The 21,627-nt window shown below is 53.7% G+C and overlaps 1 protein-coding gene and 1 long non-coding RNA gene across 5 annotated transcripts; one reads left to right on the plus strand and one right to left on the minus strand.

Annotated features, from left to right (window-relative positions):
- Nucleotides 1-2,140: 2,140 nt before the first annotated feature.
- On the minus strand, nt 2,141-8,806 carry LOC104001212 (uncharacterized). 2 transcript variants are annotated; one of them, XR_001707350.3, is made up of 3 exons: nt 7,788-8,806; nt 3,021-3,215; nt 2,141-2,352 (listed from the first exon to the last, which is right to left on the minus strand). It is a non-coding gene; the product is annotated as an uncharacterized LOC104001212 (long non-coding RNA). The 2 variants fall into 2 exon arrangements; XR_672916.4 differs by having other exon boundaries at nt 2,141-2,297; nt 7,788-8,759.
- A 46-nt stretch (nt 8,807-8,852) lies between these two features.
- CDC42EP2 (CDC42 effector protein 2) lies at nt 8,853-16,342 on the plus strand. Of its 3 annotated transcripts, none has more exons than XM_508550.8 (2): nt 8,853-8,998; nt 14,466-16,342. In XM_508550.8, exon 2 carries the CDS (start codon nt 14,821-14,823, stop codon nt 15,451-15,453), a length of 633 nt encoding a protein of 210 aa, XP_508550.2. In that variant the 5' UTR covers nt 8,853-8,998; nt 14,466-14,820; the 3' UTR covers nt 15,454-16,342. The 3 variants fall into 3 exon arrangements, with proteins under 3 accessions (XP_508550.2, XP_016776724.1, XP_009421736.1); XM_016921235.4 differs by having other exon boundaries at nt 8,902-8,998; nt 14,444-16,019; XM_009423461.4 differs by lacking the exon at nt 8,853-8,998 and adding an exon at nt 12,380-12,899 and having other exon boundaries at nt 14,466-16,019.
- Nucleotides 16,343-21,627: the final 5,285 nt, after the last annotated feature.

Here is a 21,627-nt window from a genome sequence, read left to right on the forward strand (position 1 = left end):
CGCAAGGTGTCAAACAGCATGAACAGCAGAGGCTCAATGAAAGGGCTTCTCACAGTCCCGAGCAGGACGGCCCTCCGCCAGCTACCACCAGGGCCTGCAGTACTTTGGAACTCTACTTGTCTAAATATTGACATTTGTGTTAAAAAAAAAAAAAAAAAAAAATGAGAGGGGCCCTGCTCGTTCATCCAAGAATATCCCTAGAAGTGTTTACAAGAAACTGATAACACCAGTTGGCTATAGCAGAATGGAGAACTGTCCCTGGGGGATAGGGATGAGACTTCTTGCCTCTTAGGACTTCAGAATTTCTTTTTCTTTCTTTCTTTTTTTTTTTCTTTTTGAGACGGAGTTTCACTCTGTCGCTCAGGCACCCAGTACAGTGGTGTGATCTTGGCTCACCACAACCTTCGCCTCCCAGGTTCAAGCGACTCTCCTGCCTCAGCCTCCTGAGTAGCTGGGATTACAGGCACCCACCACCATGCCTGGCTAATTTCTGTATTTTTAGGAGAGACGGGGTTTTGCCATGTGGGCCAGGCTGATCTCGAACTCCCGACCTCAGGTGATCCGCACCCCACCCCCTACCTTGGCCTCCCAAACTGTTGGGATTACAGGTGTGAGCCACCATATCCAGCCAACTTCTGAATTTTGAATCACATGAAAGCATTACCTCAGCCATGCGCTTTGGCTCACCCTTATAACCCCAGCACTTTGGGAGGCCGAGGCAGATGAATTGCTTGAGCCCAGGAGTTCAAGACCAGCCTGGACAACATGGCGAAACCCCGTCTCTACAAAAAATACAAAAATTAGCAAATGGCATGTGCCTGTGGTCACAGCTACTCAGGAGGATTGCTTGGGCCCAGGAAGTTGAGGCTGCAGTGAGCAGTGATCACGCCGCTGCATTCCAGCGATAGAGCAAGACCCTATCTCAAAGAAAGAAAAAGAAAAGAAAGAGCATTACCTAATCAAAAAGTAATTATTATTATTATTTTATTATTTTGAGACAGAGTCTCACTCTGTCGCCTAGGCTGGAGTGCAGTGGCACAATCTTGGCTCTCTGCAACCTCCGCCTCCCAGGCTCAAGAGATTCTCCTGCCTCAGCCTCCCGAGTAGCTGGGACTACAGGCACGTGCCACCACGCTTCGCTAATTTTTGTATTTTTAGTAGAGATGGGTTTTCACCATGTTCCCCGGGCTGGTCTCGAACTCCTAACCTCAGCTGATCCACCCGCCTTGGCCTCCCAAAGTGCTGGGATTACAGGCGTGAGCCACCACACCCGGCCTCAAAAAGTAATTTAAATGAAAGAAAATGCAGTTCTGATGGTGTTGTACCTCTACACACAGATCATCGTTGCCTTTCCCACAGCACTCGGCAACTCTCATGAGTGATCACCTGCCTTTAGCTATTCTGCAATGGGCCCTTCATTCTCAGTGGCAAGTGACAGACCCAACCCTAACTGTATTAAGCCAAAACTGGAATTTGTTGGCTCGTAGAATAGAAACTGCTTCAGGCATGACTGGATCCAGGAGCACAGGCAATGTCATTGAGATTCATTCTCTTGGTGCTGTTTTCTTCTATGTTGGCCTTATTCTTAGGCAGGCTCCCCCCTTAGGGTGGCAGAGCTGGCCACCAGCAGCTCTGGGCTGGCATCTTGACATTTGTGACCCTAACAGTCCCAGCAAGTTCCTGGGCTGATGCTCTCTGATGTCATATGCCAGAGCCATTCCCATGACTCAGACTGGCTAGGCACAGGACTCAAACCCACTTTTAGAGCTTGAGGGTTGGGGGCCAGTCACACTGGAGACTAGAAAACTGAGGGACAGTCACCAGAGTGAGAGATGGATGCTGGGCAGGGAAAACAGTGCTTACCCACTACCCTCTTGGCCTGTCCCCTCTCCTATGCCATGGGCAACTGGACCTCTCTTGTTTTCTGCTCATACCATGACTTTACTTGCAATCCTCCTGGCCTTTGCCTTGCCAGGCCTCTGCCTGCTTCCCCTGGAATGTCCTTCCCTTTCTGTGCCTGGCAAACTCCTATTCATCCATTTATGCCCTGTTCACATATCACCTTCTCCTTGAAGCCCTTCTCACTCTCCCATCTGCTTTCCCACCCGTAGCAGACGGATCTCATGGCTGTTCTCTTTGGTTTTTCATTCAATTCCCAGTCATTGGCTGAACCCCTCCGTGCTGGCCCGGGAGGGATAAAGGGCAGAATCAATTATTTGTTTCTCACGCAGGTTATCTGTTCCCTGAGGGCTGGGTCCAGCTTTGGCCACTTGTGTCTTCTCTAGTCCAGCATAGCCCTAGGCACAAGAGAGATGCAAGCCTAGGTTTTCAGAATGAGGAATGACAGGATACCTGGAAGGCACAGAAAGTGTGGAAGACAGCCTCTGCTGACTCCAGAATTTACTCCCTACGACAAAATGACAGCCTTGGGGCTGGGACACTCCCAGGGGGCTCTGGGAGGAAGTGCTTGGGCTGGTCCCTGCTAGGACAAGGCTGTCACCACTTTGGAAACCCCCATAGCCCTGGGCCTGAGGCCAAAATCCAGATGCGAAGGGAAGTGCCCCCAGCAAGGCCCTGCCACCCAACTCCCAAGGAGGGGTCCCAGGCAGAGGCAGCAGCTGGAGCCAACTCCGAGGGTGACCTCTCATCTCAAATCCCAGCCTCCAGTGGGTCACAGTTCTCTGAAGTGGGGTGAAGAGCGAGGAGGGCAGGGCTGGAGTTGGCAGGAGTCCAGGGGAGGAAGGAAGCAAGAAACAAGGAAAAAATCCAACCCAGGTCTGGGGTTGGCTCAGGCCACAAGGCCCTGCAGGCTGAGCTCAGGCTGGGACGTTGGAAGCTTCCGGAGGGTGCACCTTCTCAGCTCCCTGCCACCCTGCATCCCAGCAGAGGGACTGGGGCACCTCCAGAGACCCCTGTCACTTCTTAGCACCTCCCCTAGATGCACCCCCAAGATGCGCCTCCCCTAGATGCCACCCTTCCCTGTGACTCTGCTCCCAGACCCCAAGTCCCTGTCATCTCACCTGCCCCCCAGGGTCCTGGGTTCCGGGTTTCGTGGCCATGGAGAGCTGGCTTCAGCCTCTCTGGGGGTAGGAGGGAGCTTCCCTGCTGGTCCCTCCAATCTGGCCAGTGTTGCCGGAGGGGGCTTCCAACTCCATCCCCCAGGTCCCATGGGGGTGCTATGGCCGCTGGTGATGGCAATTTCCAGGAAGGAGAGGCTGGGAGGGGAAGGAAGGGCTGAGTCAGTCCCTGTGTAGTGATCACAATCGGGGAGGCGGCTGTGGGGTTGGTTGGGGAGCCTATTGGGCCCATCTCAGGACAAGGGAGAGGCTCCAGGCTGAGGAGACAGAAGCCAAATACCCTGCTCTGGGTGTTTCTCCATCGTGGCCTGCTCTGCCCCTCCCAAATGCCCCTTTTTTTTTTTTTTTTTTTTTAATTTTTATTTTCTTAGACGGAGTCGCGCACTGTCGCCCAAGCTGGAGGGCAGTGGTGTGATCTCAGCTCACTGCAAGCTCCGCCTCCTGGGTTCAGGCCATTCTCCTGCCTCAGCCTTCCAAGTAGCTGGGACTACAGGCACCTGCCACCACGCCAGGCTAATTTTTTGTATTTTTAGTAGAGACGGGGTTTCACCGTGTTAGCCAGGATGGTCTCGATCTCCTCACCTCGTGATCAGCCTGCCTCAGCCTCCCAAGGTGCTGGGATTATAGGCGTGAGCCACCGTGCCCGGCCTTTTTTTTTTTTTTGAGACAGAGTCTTGCTGTGTCACCCAGGCTAGAGTGCAGTGGTACAGTCTTGGTCACTGCAACCCCTGCCTCCCAGGCTCAAGCAATTCTTCTGCCTCAGTCTCCCAAGTAGCTGGGACTACAGGCGTGTGCCACCACGCCTGGCTAATTTTTGTATTTTTAGTAGAGACGGGGTTTCACCATGTTGACCAGGCTGGTCTCGAACTCCTGACCTCAGTTGATCCGCCCACCTCAGCCTCCCAAGTGCTGGGATGACAGGTGTGAGCCACCACATCCAGCCCCAGATGCCCTTTTGGATCCTGCCCCTGAGGTAGCAGGGTGTCCAGGAGCCCTTCTGTCCAGGACAGTCCAGGCCCTGGCTGAGGCATGAGACCCTAGGGTCCAGGCTGGGGGATGCTGCGCTTGGCCTGAGTGTCTTGGGTCAAAATGGAGGCCACGCTTCCCCGTGGCTCAGGCTATTCCAGCCTCCCTACCCACACCCCAGGCCCCTACATATAGCCTGAGAACTTGCACAAAAAAGCCAAGTTTAGTAAATGAAATCCTGTTTTATACATGGCCTTATGAATGGCAGGGCTCCCATGGCGATGCTGGGTGTGCACACAAAGATCCTGTCCATTCAGCAGAACCTCCTCAGGGATCCCCTGGGCCCCAGCCAAGTGACAACCGCATCTGTGAATGGGGAGAAGGAAGCGCCCTCCCTGCATGCTTGCACAGCGCAGAACCCAGGGCCAGGCGCCGATCACTCCTGCGATGTGGACTTGGTCGGGCCCCCTGCTCTGAATGACAGCAGGAGTGGATTGAGCGGCAAGGGGACTGGCACTGGGCGGAACACGTCACATCCAGGTGGGTTGAAAACAGTCCCCAGAGTGCAGATAGCATTTCTAGTCCTGGTTGGAAGGCTCAGGGAGGAAAGCAGGAGCTTGGACCAGGTTTGCGGGCTCTGCTGCTCTCTATCCCTACCCGAGGGACCCCTAATCACCCACCCCCCACAGAACTTCTTCAAAGAGCTCCGGGGTTGGTCCCCAGCTGTGTGTGGCCTTGGGTGAGAGGCTTTGTTTCTCCATCTTCCATCCCTGTAACTCTGTTTTGTCCCCAACTCTGAATGGAGTGCCTGACCCTTCCCTGACCCCTACCCCCCAATGGAGGACTCTCAGCAGATGGGCAGGGGATGAGGGCTTGGCCTGAGCCTCATTCCCGCAGGCTTAGGTGGCTTCATCATTACAGCCATTCCGATCAAGCAGCACAGCCAGCTGGCCAGGCCCCAAAGCTCTTGTCTAATGTTTCCGTGAAACAATGCCACCTGAGGGGCTGTGTATTCCCATGAACAAAATACATGCATGTCCATCCCTTATCTGGTTTGGGACTTGCCTGACCTGATGCTACTACCCCATATTATAGGCAAGGAGACTCTGGAAGGGAAAGTCCTTTGCCTGTGGCCACAGAGCAAAGCAGCAGCAGAGACAGCTCAGAATCTGACTGATGGCTCAGAGGCCGGGGCTCAAGGCACTCAGCTGCCCCTCCTCTCTGAGAGCTGTGTCCTGGGGATGGGCAGGAATGATGCCTGTGGGGTTAGAAGCCTGAGAGGAGAAGCAGGGGCCAGAGCCCACATGCCTTGCCACTTCTAGGCTCAGCAAATCACTGTCGGTGCCCTGAACTTTAGTTCCCATCTGTAAAATGGGGATCGTGATTCAGGCTCTGGCCACGTCACTAGGCACCCCCAGGAGGATGTAAAGAATTCAGGAACACGAAGCAATGGGTAAAGGGCACAGGGCGGCCTGGCAAAGTCCCATGGCAAGAATGGGGAGAGGCACACCCTTTACTCACCCCCACCACAGCTTGGCCCAGGGCCATCATCGCCACTTACTCAATGGTCCAGGCCTGTTTTCCTCCCAGCTGCCAGGCCATTCCTGGCAGAATCCACCTGACCAATACTCCCTGCAGAGTTGAGGGCACACTCAAGATTAAAACCTGAACCTCCTTGGATTCGTTTTCTATCACTGCTACAACAAATTATCATGGAATAGGTGGCTTAAAACAACAGAAATTCGTGATCTTACAGTTCTATAGGTTAGAAGGTCAACATGGGGCTGAGTGAGGTGGCTCATGCCTGTAATCCCAGCACTTTGGGAGGCCAAGGTGGGTGGATCACTTGAGGTCAGGAGTTTGAGAGCAGCCTGGCCAACATGGTGAAACCCTATCTATACTAAAAATACAAAAATTAGCCAGGCATGGTGGCGGGCATCTGTAACCCCAGCTACTCGGGAGGCTGAGGCGGGAGAATCGCTTGAACCTAGGAGATGGAGGTTGCAGTGAGCCGAGGTTGCACCACTGCACTCCAGCCTGGGCAATAGAGCAAGACTCTATCTCAAAAAAAAAAAAAAAAAAAGGCCAATGTGTGAGTCTCACTGAGCTAAGATCAAGGTGAGGAGGTGAGGGCAGGGCTGTGTTCCTTCTGGAGCCTCTAGGGTAGATAGGGTAGAACCTGTTTCCTTGTATTTTCCAGCTTCTGAAGCAGTTCCTTGGTTTGGGGCCTCTGCCTCCATCTTCAAAGGCAGCAACACATCATTTCTCTGGCCCTTCAGTCATCACATCTCTCTCTTTTTTTTTTGAGACGGAGTCTCGCTGTGTCACTGCAGCTAGAGTGCAATGGCACAATCTCGACTCACTGCAACCTCTGTCTCCCAGGTTCATGCGATTTTCCTGCCTCAGCCCCCCAAGTAGCTGGGACTACAGGCACGTGTCACCACACCCGGCTAATTTTTTGTATTTTTAGTAGAGACGGGGTTTCACCGTGTTAGCCAGGATGGTCTCGAACTCCTGACCTTGTGATCCACCCATCTCAGCCTCCCAAAGTGCTGGGATTACAGGCGTGAGTCGTGAGCCACCACGCCCGGCCTATCACATCTCTTTCTCTGTCTCCTGCTTCTACTTTTAAAAACCCTTGTTATTACACTGGCCCACCCAGATACTTCAGCATAAGCTCTCTATTTTAAAGTCAGCTGATTTGCAACCATAATTTCATTGGCAATTTTCTTTCTTTTCTTTTTTTTTTTTTTTGAGACGGAGTCTCGCTCTGTCGCCCAGGCTGGAGTGCAGTGGTGCGATCTCGGCTCACTACAAGCTCCGCCTCCCAGGTTCATGCCATTCTCCTGCCTCAGCCTCCTGAGTAGCTGGGACTACAGGCGCCCGAGTAGCTGGGACTGCAGGTGCCTGCCACCATGCTCGGCTAATTTTTTTTTTTTTTTTTGTATTTTTAGTAGAGACGGGATTTCACCATATTAGCCAGGATGGTCTCGATCTCCTGACCTCGTGATCCACCTGCCTTGACCTCCCAAAGTGCTGGGATTACAGGCGTGAGCCACGGCGCCTGGCCCTCATTGGCAATTTTCATTTCCATTTCCCATGTAACAAAACATATTCATAGATTACACAGGTTCGGATGTGGGCTTTTTTTCTTTTCTTTTTTTTTTTATTACATGGGTTTTTGCTCTATTGCCCAGGCTGGAGTGCAGTGGCGTGATCACAGCTCACTGCAGCCTTAACCTCCCAGGTTCAAGCAATTCTCCCACCTAAGCCTCCAGAGTACCTGGGACTACAGGCTTGAGCCACCATGTCCGGCTAATTTATTTGTTGTAGAAACAGGGTCTCACTATGTTGCTCAGGCTGGTGTCAGTGACAAACTCCTGGACCCAAGCAATCCTCCCACCTTGGCCTCCCAAAGTGCTGGGATTATAGGCATGAGCCACAGCACCTGGCTAGATGTGAACATATTTAGGGGGGCTGTTATTTTACCTACCATGATCCCCTTCTTCCCATCCGGACCTCCCAGCTTGTCTGGCATCTTCCCCCACCCCCAGCATCCTGCCTCCCCCACTGAGGTCTTCCCGGCTCTGCCTCCCTAAAAGCCCTTCCCACACTGACAGCATTGAAGCCAACCATCCTGGTCACACTGAGCTGGCATAGCTGTCATCCTCTAGAAAGTGAGGTCTGTCCACCCCGTCACTACCCACCACTTCCTCTGCCCCACTCTTCTTAGCACTTACCCACCTGGAAGGGTATCATGATGTACCTGGGAACTTGGATTTCCCCCATTTCCCTTCTCTGGGCTGCAGGTCCCAATCCAGAGGCTGAATCCCCAGGGACAAGAACAGCGCTAGGCACTTGGTAGATACTCAACAAATCTCTCTTGAGTCACTGAGAGGTGCAGTTTCCTTCAGTCTGTCTCCAGCACCCTGTGCGGTGCCTGCCCTTCAAAACATGTTTCTGGGCCGGGCGCGGTGGCTCACGCCTGTAATTTCAGCACTTCGGGAGGCCGAGGCGGGCAGATCACTTGAGGTCGGGAATTCGAGACCAGCCTGGCCAACATGGAGAAACTCCGTCTTTACTAAGAATACAAAAATTAGCCGGGTGTGCTGGCACATGCCTGTAATCCCAGCTACTCGGGAGGCTGAGGCAGGAGAATCTCTTGAACCCAGGAGACGGAGGTTGCGGTGAGCCGCACGCCATTGTACTCCAGTCTGGGCAACAAGAGCGAAACTCTGTCTCAAAAAAAAAAAAAAAGTTTCTGGCCCTGTAGGAATAACTGACTGACTGACTGAAAGAATGAATGGACCAGGAACTAGTCTGAGTATGAGCCCCACCTTCACTCTGGAAGCCTGACAGCAAAGACGGGGGTCCAGGCCACGCGGCCTCTGCCTTCCCATACTCTCTTTTCTAGTGGGAGGTAAACTGATCAACTAGCTTGTAAGTTTGTAGTATTCTAACGTAGGCGCTTCCAAGGAAGTCGCTGAATATACTTGTGCCGGCGCTTCCCCGACGCAGCCCTGCAGGGAAGGATCCGGTCCAAGGTCTCTCTGCGGTTTCTGAAGAATTCGGTCTTCCCGGAGCCTCTCCCCCGGCTCTTCTAGAACCGAAGGTTTTAGTTCCCATGGGCACAGCCGGAGTCCCCGGAGGCCGCCTGCGCCACCCGGCCCTCAGCCGCCAGAACCAGGACAGGACTCCAGGGCGCGCGCGACCGCTGGACCCGGGAGCGGAACCTCCCACGCCGGGAGCCCCGGGCGGTGCCCGGAGTGGGGCGGGGCCTGGGCGGGGATGGGGAGGGGCTTGGCTGGCGCGGCCCCGGCATTGGCTCCGCGGGCCGGGGCGGGGCTGCGGGGTCCGCGGTGCACTCTAAGTTCACCGCCGGTCGGGTCCGGCCGCCGCGCTGTCCAGCTCCTGAGACCTTGCTGTCCGCCGGTCCGCCGTCTGCGCGCCTCACGGTGAGTTCGGGCTGGGATTTTCGCAGCTTCGCGGGGGTCCCCCGAGAGGCCCATCTCTGTGGCGCCCCGCCCCAGCTCGCGCCCTGGCTCTGCCTCTCACCTCACTCAGTTCCTTTCGAGGGCTCCTAGGGCTCCATGGGGCTTCCCGCCCGCATCTGGGTTCCCGCAGCCTCGCCCGTGCCCGCCACGGTCCGTGGGGGCGCAACGCATCGCGACCCCGAATTCCCCGTTCTGCCCTCCATTTTGTATCCGGGCCCCCGCCCCCCTCCCGAGACCCAGGGGTGCCCCGCCGCCCAGCATCCCCACCGGGGCTGGGGGCCGTATTTTTAGCCGATGGTGAGTTGTTCTCCTATCTTTAGCTGCGGCCGCGAATGTCCTGAAACGGATCCGGGCTGGGCTGGGCTCCGCCCGGGTAGGAGTGGGGAGGGGTCGGCGCAGGAACCCGAGCCGGAGCTAAGGAGCCGGACCCGTGGGAGGGGCGGGGGCCCGCACGTCCGAGCTCTGGCCCTGCGCCGAGCGGACACTAGGACATCGCCCAGGCCGGAAAGCACAGGGGGGAGGCTCCTCCCAGAGCTTGGAGACTAGGGCAGGGTCCCCAATCGCGCCCTTTTTCCCGATTGTGGGACCAGAAACCCCGAAGCAAAAATATCTCGCAGGTAATCCCCATCTGGTACTTGAACGCGCAGCTCTTTGGGGACCGCCTGCCTGGAGCCCGGGGGGAGGGGCGCTGGAGACCCCGGTGCGCTCTCGGAGTCCTCCGGGACACGAGGCGATCAAGGGAGCACGCGCGCCACCTGGCGGCCGCGGAGCCGGGCACCTCTCCGGAGGCACCGGGACCCCGGGAGACCCAGCGGCCGCTAGAGGGTCTCTGCATCCGCGAGGTCTAGGAGGGCGGGAGGAGGTGGACGCCTGGGGTCAGGAGCCCTTCATTTTTGGTATTGTTCAAAGCACTGGCCCCGGAGAATCGAAGTGCTTGAGGAAGGAAGGCCTTGTAGATATTTGCTGAATGAATGATAGAACCTACAGTGACCCGCTGAACCCCGCTATTGTACATTGGCGCTCTCACCTGCAATATTGCAGTGGGATCTCCAGTGGCCCTTTAGTGGTGGCTTCGTTGTCAGCCCATTTTATAGATGGGAAAGGTGAGACCCAGAGAGGAGAGGCGTCTTGCTGAAGGTTACTGAGGAAGTCCCAGGTGGAGCTGGATTTAAGGACAGTCTCCAATCACAGAGAGCTAGGATGCTCCTATCTGCTCCCCGACTGCTGCAGGGAGCTCCCCTCCCAGCTCCCCACAGCCCTGTCCTGATGGAGACCTCATTCTCATATCTCTGGACACATGAAAGTTGGGCAGACGGGGGCAGCCAAAGGTCAGGATGTAGATGGAGGAGGTCTGGGAAGCCACTGTTCCCAGCCTAGCTGTGAGCCCGTTTCTCTCCCGCTCCCCAACCATATTATGGAAGTAGGCGTGGCCCACTGCATGGGAACCACATGGACCAGGCTGGGTACCCACTCTTCCACTTCCTAACTGGATGATGTCGCCAATGTTACTTAACATCTCTGAGGTTCAGCTTCGACTTCTGTAAAGGGCCGTAATGACCCCACCATGCCGTGACTGGGAGCATTAAGATGAGAAACTGTGCGTGGCAAGCTGGATCCTAGGGTCTTGCAGTTGCCAAATCTAAATTCCTGGGGCGTGAGGGTTGTAATTCCCAGCTCTCCCCTGGGCCGCTGATGCTGGCCTCACCCTCGATTCTCCCCACATCTGGAATTGGGTGTGTACATCTGGCTGTGAGTGAGACAGCTGTCAGGGACGCCCAATTTGTTGTGGAAACACTCAGGCTGTCTTGGCGCCGCCGTGTGATGGGGTTGGGGGTGCGGGGAGGACCTGGCCCAGGCTCTGGGTACATCCCACCAGTCAGCCCCACGCTCCATGAGTGAAAAGGAAGACAAGCCCCCCCCAGGACTTCTCTCCTGACGAGCGACAAATTGCATGTTTGTCAGCATGGCCCCCAGGCCTGGCATGGTTGACACAGGATGAATGCGTGACGGGATTCCAAGACCTCAGGGTGCCCATGCGTCCCCACCCTTCCCCCAGCTCCTTGCAAGCTGAGCTGGATTTCCACCACGGGAGAGTCATTCCTTTGTTTCCTGTTAAGCTCCAGGTGCTCTGGGAGGGGTAAGATGTCCGGCCTCTGTGGCTCAGTACGACTGACCCGGGTGTCCGGTCCTGGGGTGGGGTTTCCTGAGCAAGGGCCTCAGCTGGTGGGGGGAGGGGGGCAGTTGGACTCTGCTTCTCCTGCATCCTCCTTCCTCCTTCCTGCTCCCGCTTCCCAACCCCCTCACCCCCACCCTCACCCTGCCCAGAATGAAAACTGAGGCAACGAACTGGCAAGAGCCACCTTTGGTGAGCCCCTGGCTGGGCCTGGGGAGGGAGTGGTACAGGAGGGTGGGCTCATCTGGCTTGAATTCCCATGCTGCCCTTACTCACTGGGTGACCTTGGACAAGTTTCTCTCTTTGCCTTTTATGCTGAGTCTACATCTGGGCTCATGTGTACTGGACCAATCAGGTCCCATGTGCATCCCCCACCCTCAAGCAGAGGGAGTGCTTGCTTCATTTCTTTTTTCTGTTAAATCAGTATGACACCCCTTCGTAGCTATTTATTTTTACACATTAAAAATAGCTTAATTTTTTTCTGACTACATAAATATTATGTGCATATAAATAATACATTGCTTATTAGTAAGAATTTGAATTCATAGAGGTCTGAACAAGAAAGGAAACATCAACCTGAAATTCTACCACTTTGAGAAAACCACTGTTCTATCTTTTCATATTTATATATATTACACACATTTATCATGTCATAGTCATGGGACCAAAATATTATGGGTTATTTTTATTGATGACTCCTTTCCTCCCATATCAGTGACCCCACCCCCCATCCCTGCTGTGTACCCTAGTCAAGGTAGCCCATATGACAACCTAGGGCTGGCCTTCTAGATTTTTCTCTGTGTTTTAAATTTTTTTTAAATTTTTTTTTTTTTTTGAGGCGGAGTCTCACTCTGTCACCCAGGCTGGAGTGCAGTGGCACGATCTAGGCCCACTGCAACCTCTGCCTCCTGGGTTCAAGCAATTCTTCTGCCTCAGCCTCCCGAGTAGCTGGTATTACAGACTTGTGCCACCACACCTGGCAAATTTTTTTTTGAGACGGAGACTCTCTCTGTCGCCCAGGCTGGAGTGCAGTGGCGCGATCTAGGCCCACTGCAACCTCTGCCTCCCGGGTTTAAGCAATTCTTCTGCCTCAGCCTCCCGAGTAGCTGGTATTACAGACCTGCGCCACCACACCTGGCAAATTTTTTTTTTTTTTTTTTTTTTTTTTTGAGATGGAGACTCTCTCTGTCCCCCAGGCTGGAGTGCAGTGGTGCGATCTCAGCTCACTGCAAGCTCTGCCTCCCGGGTTCACGCCATTCTCCTGCCTCAGCCTTCTGAGTAGCTGGGACTACAGGCGCCAGCCACCATGCCCGGCTAATTTTTTGTATTTTTAGTAGAGACGGGGTTTCACCGTGTTAGCCAGGATGGTCTCGATCTCCTGACCTCATGATCCGCCCGCCTCGGCCTCCTAAAGTGCTGGGATTACAGGCGTGAGCCACCGCGCCCGGCCTAACACCTGGCTAATTTTTGTATATTTAGTAGAGATGGGGTCTCCACATGTTGGCCAGGCTGGTCTCGAACTCCTGATCTCAGGTGATCCGCCCGCCTCGGCCTCCCAAAGTGCTTACAGAAGTGAGCCACTGCGCCTGACTTTTTTTTTTTTTTTTTTTTTTGTATAGGACAGAATTCTACACAGACCTGTACCCATGCAGTTACACAACATGCATATATGTCAGAGCAGGGAGGCAGGTAGGTAGTCAATGCTTTCAATAAATGGATGATCTATATTATGTTTTTGCATTTTGCTTCTCTCTCTCTGCAATGCCCTGTGGGAATCCTCCAAAATTTTTCACCTGTAGGTTCACCTCAGGTTCAATTTTGAATTTTGACACCTCTGATTTTTTTTTTTTTTTTGACGGAGTCTTCCTCTGTAGCCGAAGCTGGAGTGTGGTGGGGCGATCTCGGCCCACTGTAACCTCCACCTCCGGGGTTCAAGCGATTCTCCTGCCTCAGCCTCCCAAATAGCTGGGACCACAGGCATGAACCACCACGCCTGGCTAATTTTTTGTACTTTTAGTAGAGACGGGGTTTCACCATGTTAGCTAGGATGGTCTCGATCTCCTGACCTCGTGATCCACCTGCCTCAGCCTCCCAAAGTGCTGCGATTACAGGCGTGAGCCACTGCACCCAGCCCCAACACCTCTGATTTTTAAATAGGGTTGATAATAGGGTGGTTGTGTTGATTAATTGAGATGTGTCTGCAAAGAGCGCAGAAGAATTTCAGGTACAGAGCAGAGGCCCTCTCAACTAAAAAATATATGTACTCCCCACTCCACCTTCTCTTTAGATGCCAGGGTAGGGAGGAAGGCCAGAAAGTATCCTAGACTCAGCCCCTACCCATAAGGAACTCTTAATAGGCAGAGGAGAAAACACGACCCCACCTCCAGGTGGGACATGATTGGGTCAAATGGGAAGTGCCAGCCACCCACCACCCTTGGCCAAACACCTGCTGTGCTCCAGGTCCCCGCCAGGCTTGGGCAGGAGAGACAGTGGTCACAAAGCTCTCTGTCCTTGGTCAAGTAGGGAGTCAAGGCCATTTGTGAGGCCCCCCACAATCTGGCACTTACATTGTGGGGCACAGGTGATGTGCAATGGAGGTGGGGGGTATGGCATGAGTACCTGGATAAGGGTGATGAGACCTACTTTGCCGGGGACCCAGGGCAAGAGAATAGAGCAGGACTTTCTGTGCGACTTTGGACCTGTCATTCAGGTTCCCACCTCAGTTTCCCACCTGTAAGGGGAGGAGCTTGGCCCTGGTGGTGAGTCTCTAAGATGCAGTAGGTCTTAGAGTGAAGACATGCTTCTCCCAGTACAATTCCCTGCAAGGGGAGTGCCCCACCCCCTCAGGATCCCATGGCTACCACAAGAGGCCCAGAAACAAGATAGATGTTTCTGGCCAGGCACGGTGGCTCACACCTGTGATCCCAGCATTTTGGGAGGCCGAGGCGGGCAGATCATTTGAGGTCAGGAGTTCAAGACCAGCCTGGCTAACATGGTGAAACCCTGTCTCTACTAAAAAAAAAAAAGCAAAAATTAGCCAGGCATGGTGACACGTGCCTGTAGTCCCAGCTACTCAGGAGGCTGAGGCAGAAGAATTGCTTGAACCTGGGAGGCGGAGGCTGCAGTGAGCTGAGATTGCACCACTGCACTCCAGCCTGGGTGACACAGTGAGACTCCATCTTAAAAATAAAAAAGACGTTTGCATCTGACCTTGGTCCCGCTGTCTCTGACAGGTGTGCACCCTTTGTGTTTCAGCTCCTCAGCCCTGGACCAGGGACAAGTAACCCTCGGTGACAAGACCAAAGTGCACTGCTGCCCACACAGTTCCTACCTTTCTGGCTTCAATTCTTCAGAAGAGTTTGCCGTCCTTTGGGGAGAACGTGATTTTCATTATCTCAGCCCACTGACTTCATTGATCTCTAATCTTTTTTAATTCCTTGGGCCAACTTTGTTCGTGCCCCCACACTGTAGCCAGAAGCCCGTTGGCGAGCTCTGGCACCTGCAAACCACCCCGTGGAACGAGTGTTTCCTCTGGCTGAGGGTTGGAGAGGAGGTGTGGTCTCAGCAGGCGGCCCGTAGCCTCACAGCCAGGCCTGGTGGTGAGGTCACCATGTCCACCAAGGTGCCCATCTATCTGAAGCGTGGCAGTCGCAAGGGCAAGAAGGAGAAGCTTCGGGACCTGCTGTCCTCGGACATGATCAGCCCACCGCTGGGGGACTTCCGCCACACCATTCATATCGGCAGTGGCGGCGGCAGTGACATGTTTGGCGACATCTCCTTCCTGCAGGGCAAGTTCCACCTGCTGCCAGGGACCATGGTGGAGGGGCCTGAAGAAGATGGCACCTTCGACCTCCCCTTCCAGTTCACCCGCACCGCCACCGTGTGTGGGAGGGAGCTCCCGGACGGCCCATCCCCTCTGCTCAAGAACGCCATCTCCCTCCCGGTTATCGGTGGACCCCAGGCTCTCACCCTGCCCACAGCCCAGGCTCCACCCAAGCCCCCTCGCCTGCACCTGGAGACCCCTCAGCCTTCCCCACAGGAGGGAGGGAGTGTGGACATCTGGAGGATTCCAGAGACTGGCTCCCCCCACAGTGGGCTGACCCCGGAGTCAGGGGCCGAGGAGCCCTTCCTGTCCAATGCCAGCTCCCTGCTGTCCCTGCACGTGGACCTGGGGCCTTCCATCCTGGATGATGTCCTGCAGATCATGGATCAGGACCTGGACAGCATGCAGATCCCCACATAGGACACGAGGCTGCCTAGGCTGGGGTCCCAGGTGGGGCCCAGCCAGGAGGTGGGGTGTGGACCCGGCCCTGGCGGCGGAGTCAGGGTCCCAAGATCCCACCTGTGTGGTCGCTGGCCAGTGATTCTCCTTCTGAGCCGTGTTTCCCCTCTCCCTCCCTCTCCGCGTGGGCAGGGCAGGCCCCATCGCTTTCCTCTGATAACCACATGGACACGTCCTGAAGTCAGCCCAGGCGCCCTGAGCATCTTGGGGCACCTGGACCCCATCACAATACTCCTTCTTCCTTCAGGTCCCTGGGTGAAGGCTTTGCTGAAACCGACCCCCCTTTTCACGTCCCTTCTGCCTCTGCCCCGTTGGATGCCCTGACTGGGGGCAGGGGAAGAGACAGGGCACAGCTGGCCACAGGGCTTAGCCACTGGGCAGGCTGTTCCGGGCCTTTGGCTTTGCATCCTGGACGGGGAGTGTCCTGTCAGGGACCAGATGTGTCCTGCCTCATCCTTAGCTCCAATCCCTTCCCCACGTGACCGGGGATTCTGGTTGCAATAAAACATGCTGCTGCTGGTGGCGGAGCTCCCTGTCCCTTTGCCCCAGGTTTCCTCCCGGAGGCAGACAGTCTCCCAGAGCTGAGGGCTTGCCTCTGGAGACCCCAGCCCCAGAGGGCTTTGTGGAGGACAGGCCTTGCCCTCAAGAACGTCGTACCTGACGCTGAGCCTGTCGTGAGAATGCAACAGGAGCAAACCAAGTGTTGCTGTGACATTGATTCAGATGTTTGGCAAGAGGTGGCTGAGCACTTGGGTGGGCTTGGCACTGTGCCAAGCCTGGGGCCAATCCCTGCCCAGTCAGCTGGGGTCTGGTGGGGGACACCCAAGAATAAAAGAATAACCACAAAGTATGCAAGGGACCAACAGCTTCTCCAGCTTAAGAGCACCGAGGGAGCATGCAGGAGGGATGCTTGGAGCTGGGAGGGTCTAACAGTGCTGCTTCAAGATTCATTCCATCCACGGCTGTTTACTGAGCATCTCCAGTACACAAGGCACGGCTCCGGGTGCTGGGGATACAAGGCAGATGCCATCCCTGCTCTCTAAGAGTTTAAATTCTAGTTGGAAGGGGGATATTAAATTGGTAAACAAATAAGAGATGATTTCCAGCAGTGGTAAAGGCTACGAAGAAAACAACGTGATCAGGAATGCCTAGCAGGGAGGTCAGAGAGTGTCAGGGCTCATTAATGTGATCAGATGTGATTCTGAGCCAAATCGGAGCTACCAGCCAGATAACTCATATGTAAGCACAGGCACTGAGGAACCAGACTGAAGACAGAGCAGACACCACACAGCAAAAGAGCGTGGACCTCCGAGTTGCACCTGGCCTGAGACTCAGTTTCCCCATCTCTAAAATGGAGCAGGCCAGGCATGGTGGCTCACACCTGTAACCCCAGCACTTTGGGAGGCCAAGGTGGGTGGATCATGAGGTCAGGAGATCGAGACCATCCTGGCCAACATGGTGAAACCCCGTCTCTACTAAAAATACAAAAATTAGCTGGGCATGGTGGCACGTGCCTGTAATCCTAGCTACTAGGGAAGCTGAGGCAGGAGAATCACTTGAACCCGGAAGCTGGAGGTTGCGGTGAGCCGAGATTGCGCCACTCCACTCCAGCCTTGGTGACAGAGTGAGACTCTATCTCAAAAAAAAAAAAGAGCCACTGATAGCTACCTCACAGGGTTATTGAGAAAACTAGGGATAACATTTATACTAGCCACAGGGAAGGGTTTTTTGTTGTTGTTGTTGTTTTGTTTTGTTTTTTTCTTTTGAGACGGAGTCTCACTCTGTTGCTCAGGCTGGAGTACAATGGCACAGTCTCAGCTAACTAACCTCTGCCTCCCGGGTTCAAGCTACTCTCCTGCCTCAGCCTTCCAGGTAGCTTGGATTACAGGTGCATGCCACCATGCCTGGCTAATTTTTTGTTTTGTTGTCTATTTGTTTGTTTTTTTGTGTGTGACAGAGTCTCACTCTGTCACCTGGGCTAGAGTGCAGTGGCACAATCTCGGCTCACTGCAACCTCCGCTTCCCAGATTCAAGCAATTCTTCTGCCTCAGCCTCTCGAGTAGCTGGGATTACAGATGCCTGCCACTGCTCCCAGCTAATTTTGTGTATTTTTAGTAGAGACGGGGTTTCACCATGTTGGCCAGGCTGGTCTCGAACTTCTGACCCCAGTTGATCCGCCCGCCTCAGCCTCCCAAAGTGCTGGTATTACAGGCATGAGCCACCATGCCCGTCCAGGAAAGGTGTTACAAATGGTTGCAGTGTGTGATGAAGGAAAGAACTGGGGCTCGGGAAGGGCGGGACTGTGAAGCTGGAACACAGGCTGGCGGCAGCAGGGAAGAGTTTCGCTGGCCAGGCTGACGCTGAGGCGATGGGGTGCTGCTGAAGGACGTGAAAGCAGAAGAGATAGGTGGTCAGATCTAGACCTGAGGAACGACATCACCCACGCCAGGTCGGGGATGGAGGTAGCCATGGCAGGCATGAGCAGGAGGACTGGACCCAGGTGAGGATGGTGCATACAGAGAGGAGGGGAGTGGCCTAAGGTGGGGCCCGGTGGCCCCTTCTTCCATCCTCAGCCAGTTCTTTTCTACCTGTGTGACCTTGGAATCCCAGACACCCACCACTCCCCCAGCCTTTCACAAACATTACACAGTGTGTGTGTGTGTGTGTGTGTGTGTGTGTGTGTGTGTGTGTGTGAATGCATTTTTTTCTTATTATTTCTGGACATTTTATTTATTTATTTATTTATTTCGAGACGGAGTCTTGCTCTGTCGCCCAGGCTAGAGTGCAGTGGCACGATCTCAGCTCACTACAACCTCCGCCTCCCGGGTTCAAGCGATTCTCCTGCCTCAGCCTCCCGAGTAGCTGGGATTACAGGTGCCTGCCACCATGCCCGGCTAATTATTTTTGTTTTTGTTTTGAGATGGAGTCTTGCTCTGGTGCCAGGCTGGAGTGCAGTGGCACGATCTCAGCTCACTGCAATCTCCGCCTCCCGGGTTTAAGCGATTCCCCTGCCTCAGCCTCCCGAGTAGTTGAGACTACAGGCATGCACCACCACGTCCAGTTAATTTTTTGTATTTTAGTAGAGACGGGGTTTCACCATCTTGGCCATGTTGTGATCCTCCTGCCTTGGCCTCCCAAAGTGCTGGGATTACAGGTGTGAGCCACCGCACCCGGTGCCCAGCTAATTTTTGTAGGCCAATTTTTGTATTTTTAGTAGAGACAGGATTTTGTCTTGTTGGTCTCGAACTCCTGACCTCAGGCGATCTGCCCACCTTGGCCTCCCAAAGTGCTGGGATTATGGACGTGAGCCACTGTGCCCGGCCTTATTTTATTATTATTATTTTTTTGATATGGAGTCTGGCTCTGTCGCCCAGGCTGGAGTACAGTGGCACGATCTCGGCTCACTGCAACCTCCACCTCCTGGGTTCAAGAGATTCTCCTCCCTCAGCCTCCCGAGTAGCTGGGATTGCAGGCACATGCCACCGTGCTCGGCTAATTTTTGTATTTTTGGTATAGATGGGTTTTCACCGTGTTAGCCAGGATGGTCTCGATTTCCTGATCTGATCCACCTGCCTCGGCCTCCCAAAGTGCTGGGATTACAGGCGTGAGCCATCGTGCCCAGCCTTTTCTTTTTATTTTTTGTAGAGATGAGGTTTTGCCATGTTGCCCTAGCTGGTCTCAAACTCCTGGGCTCAAGTGATCCCCCCGCCTCGGCCTCCCAAAATGCTGGAATTACAGGTATGAGCCACTGCACTCAGCCCGCATTTTTTTTTATTGTGGTAAAATATATATAATATAAAATTTACCATTTTAAGTATACATTTCAGTGGCATTAACTACATTTACGTTATTTTGCAACAATCACCACCATCCATCTCCAGAATTGTTTTCATGTTTCCAAACGGAAGCTGTGTCTCCATCAAACATTAGCTCCCATTCTCCCCACCCCCTAGTCCCTGCAACCACCATGCTACTTTCTGTCTCTATAAATCTGACTACTCTAAGTACCTCATTGTTAGCATCATGTCCTCAAGGTTCATCCATGTTGTAACGTATGTCCCAATGGCCTTCCTTTTTAAGGCTGAATAATATTCCATTGTATACATGTATATACTACACTTTGTGTATCCATTTGTTCGTCCATGGACACTCAGGCTGGATGTACCGTTTAGCTATGGTGAATAGTGCTGCTATAAACAAGGGTGCACAAATATCTGTTCAAGACCTTGCTTTCAGTTCGTTTGGGTAAATACCCAGAAGTGGAATGGCCGGATCACATTTTTAATTTTTTGAGGAACTGCCATATTGTTTTCCATTGTGTCTATACCAATTTACATTCCCACCAAACTTTATGTTTTTGTTTCCCTTTTTTTTCTTTTTTTGAGACAGAGTTTCGCTCTTGTTGCCCAGGCTGGAGCGCTATGGTGCAATCTCCACTCACTGCAACCTCCGCCTCCTGGGTTCAAGCGATTCTTCTGCCTCAGCCTCCCCAGTAGTTGGGATTACAGGTAACTGCCACCATGCCTGGCTAATTTTTTACATTTTTAGTAGAGACAGGGTTTCATGATGTTGGCCAGGCTGGTCTTGAACTCCTGACCTCAGGTGATCCATCCATCTTGGCCTCCCAAAGTGCTGGGATTACAGGCATGAGCCACCACTCCCAGCTAACTTTTTGTTTTTCACTTGAATTTTTTGTCATCACATGGAGACTGGAGATTTGATATACTATCAGGAATGGGATTTAAACCCAGGTCTGTGGGACCCCACAGCCTGTATTTGACTGCATCTCTCTGTCCCTACAGGGGTTCAGCTTCAGGCCCTGGTAACGTTTGTGAAGACAGAGGGTCGGGGAACTGAAGGGCCAGCACCTTCTTACCTGTGGGGCCGCTCAGCACTTGAGTGGTTTATCTCCTGCTCTCTGGGGAGGGGAAGACAAGAAAAAAGGACACCATCCTTAGAGCTTCACCCAGTGGAAGGCAGCAACTCACCCTGGACCTGAGCTGAGGCCAGAGTAGCCATGGAAGGAGGAGATTCTTGTCCTGGGTCCCCAAAGTGCTCTCAACTCACCCTGCATCAGGCACCAGCCACAGGGCCCTGGGAAACCACTCGGGGCTGGTCTGCCCTGTTGGGGTGGAGAAAGGGAACTAGGCAACAGAACTGAAGCACTGGATTAGCAGCTCAGGATACCGCCTTCAAACAAGGTAGCTGGCCGAGCGTGGTGGCTCATGCCTGTAATCTGAGCACTTTGGGAGGTCGAGGCGGGTGGATCACCTGAGGCCAGGAGTTCGAGACCAGCCTGGCTAACATGGTGAAACCCCCTCTCTACTAAAAATACAAAAATCAGCCAGGTGTGGTGGTGCGTGCCTGTAATCCCAGCTACTTGGGAGGCTGAAGCAGGAGAATCACTTGAACCTGGGAGGTGGAGGTTGCAGTAAGCCAAGATCACACCACTGCACTCCAGCCTGGGTGACAAGAGCGAGACTCCGTCTCAAAAAAAAAAACAAAAAAACCCAAACCCTCCCTTCCGCCCAAAAAAAACAAAGTAGCTAAGGTAGAGAGAAGGACCTTCCCACTTCGGCTTATCTAGACACTATACTGCACAAACACACCTACAAAGGAATTCCCCAAAATAGGCAGAGAAGTTGTTGGACAATCAACAAAATGACAAATGCCCCTGCGGTGCACTGTTTTACATGCCCAACAGTCATCTATATCCTATTCTCTGTCTTCAAAAAACAGCAACAACATATCTGGCCTATGTAGTATAGTGACTCTATCCCTCTTTCTGTCAAAAATACATTCACTCGGCCGGGCACGGTGGCTCACGCCTGTAATTCCAGCACTTTGGGAGGCCGAGGTGGGTGGATCACCTGAGGTCAGGTCAGGAATTCAAGACCAGCCTGGCCAAGATGGTGAAACCCCGTGTCTATTAAAAATACAAAAATTAGCCGGGCGTGGTGGTGGGTGCCTGTAATCCCAGCCACTCAGGAGGCTGAGGCAGGAGAATCGCTTGGACCTGGGATGCAGAGGTTGCAGTGAGCAGAGATCATGCCACTGCACTCCAGTCCAGGCAATAGAGCAAGACTCCGTCTCAAAAAAAAAAAAAAAAAAATTCACTCTCTCCGAAGGGAGACA

This window comes from Pan troglodytes, chromosome 9, assembly GCF_028858775.2.
Source record: "Pan troglodytes isolate AG18354 chromosome 9, NHGRI_mPanTro3-v2.0_pri, whole genome shotgun sequence".
NCBI lineage: Eukaryota > Metazoa > Chordata > Mammalia > Primates > Hominidae > Pan > Pan troglodytes.

Coding starts and splice junctions, on each gene's coding strand:
- CDC42EP2 (XM_508550.8), top strand. CDS start 14,821: ATGTCCACCAAGGTGCCCATCTATCTGAAGCGTGGCAGTCGCAAGGGC.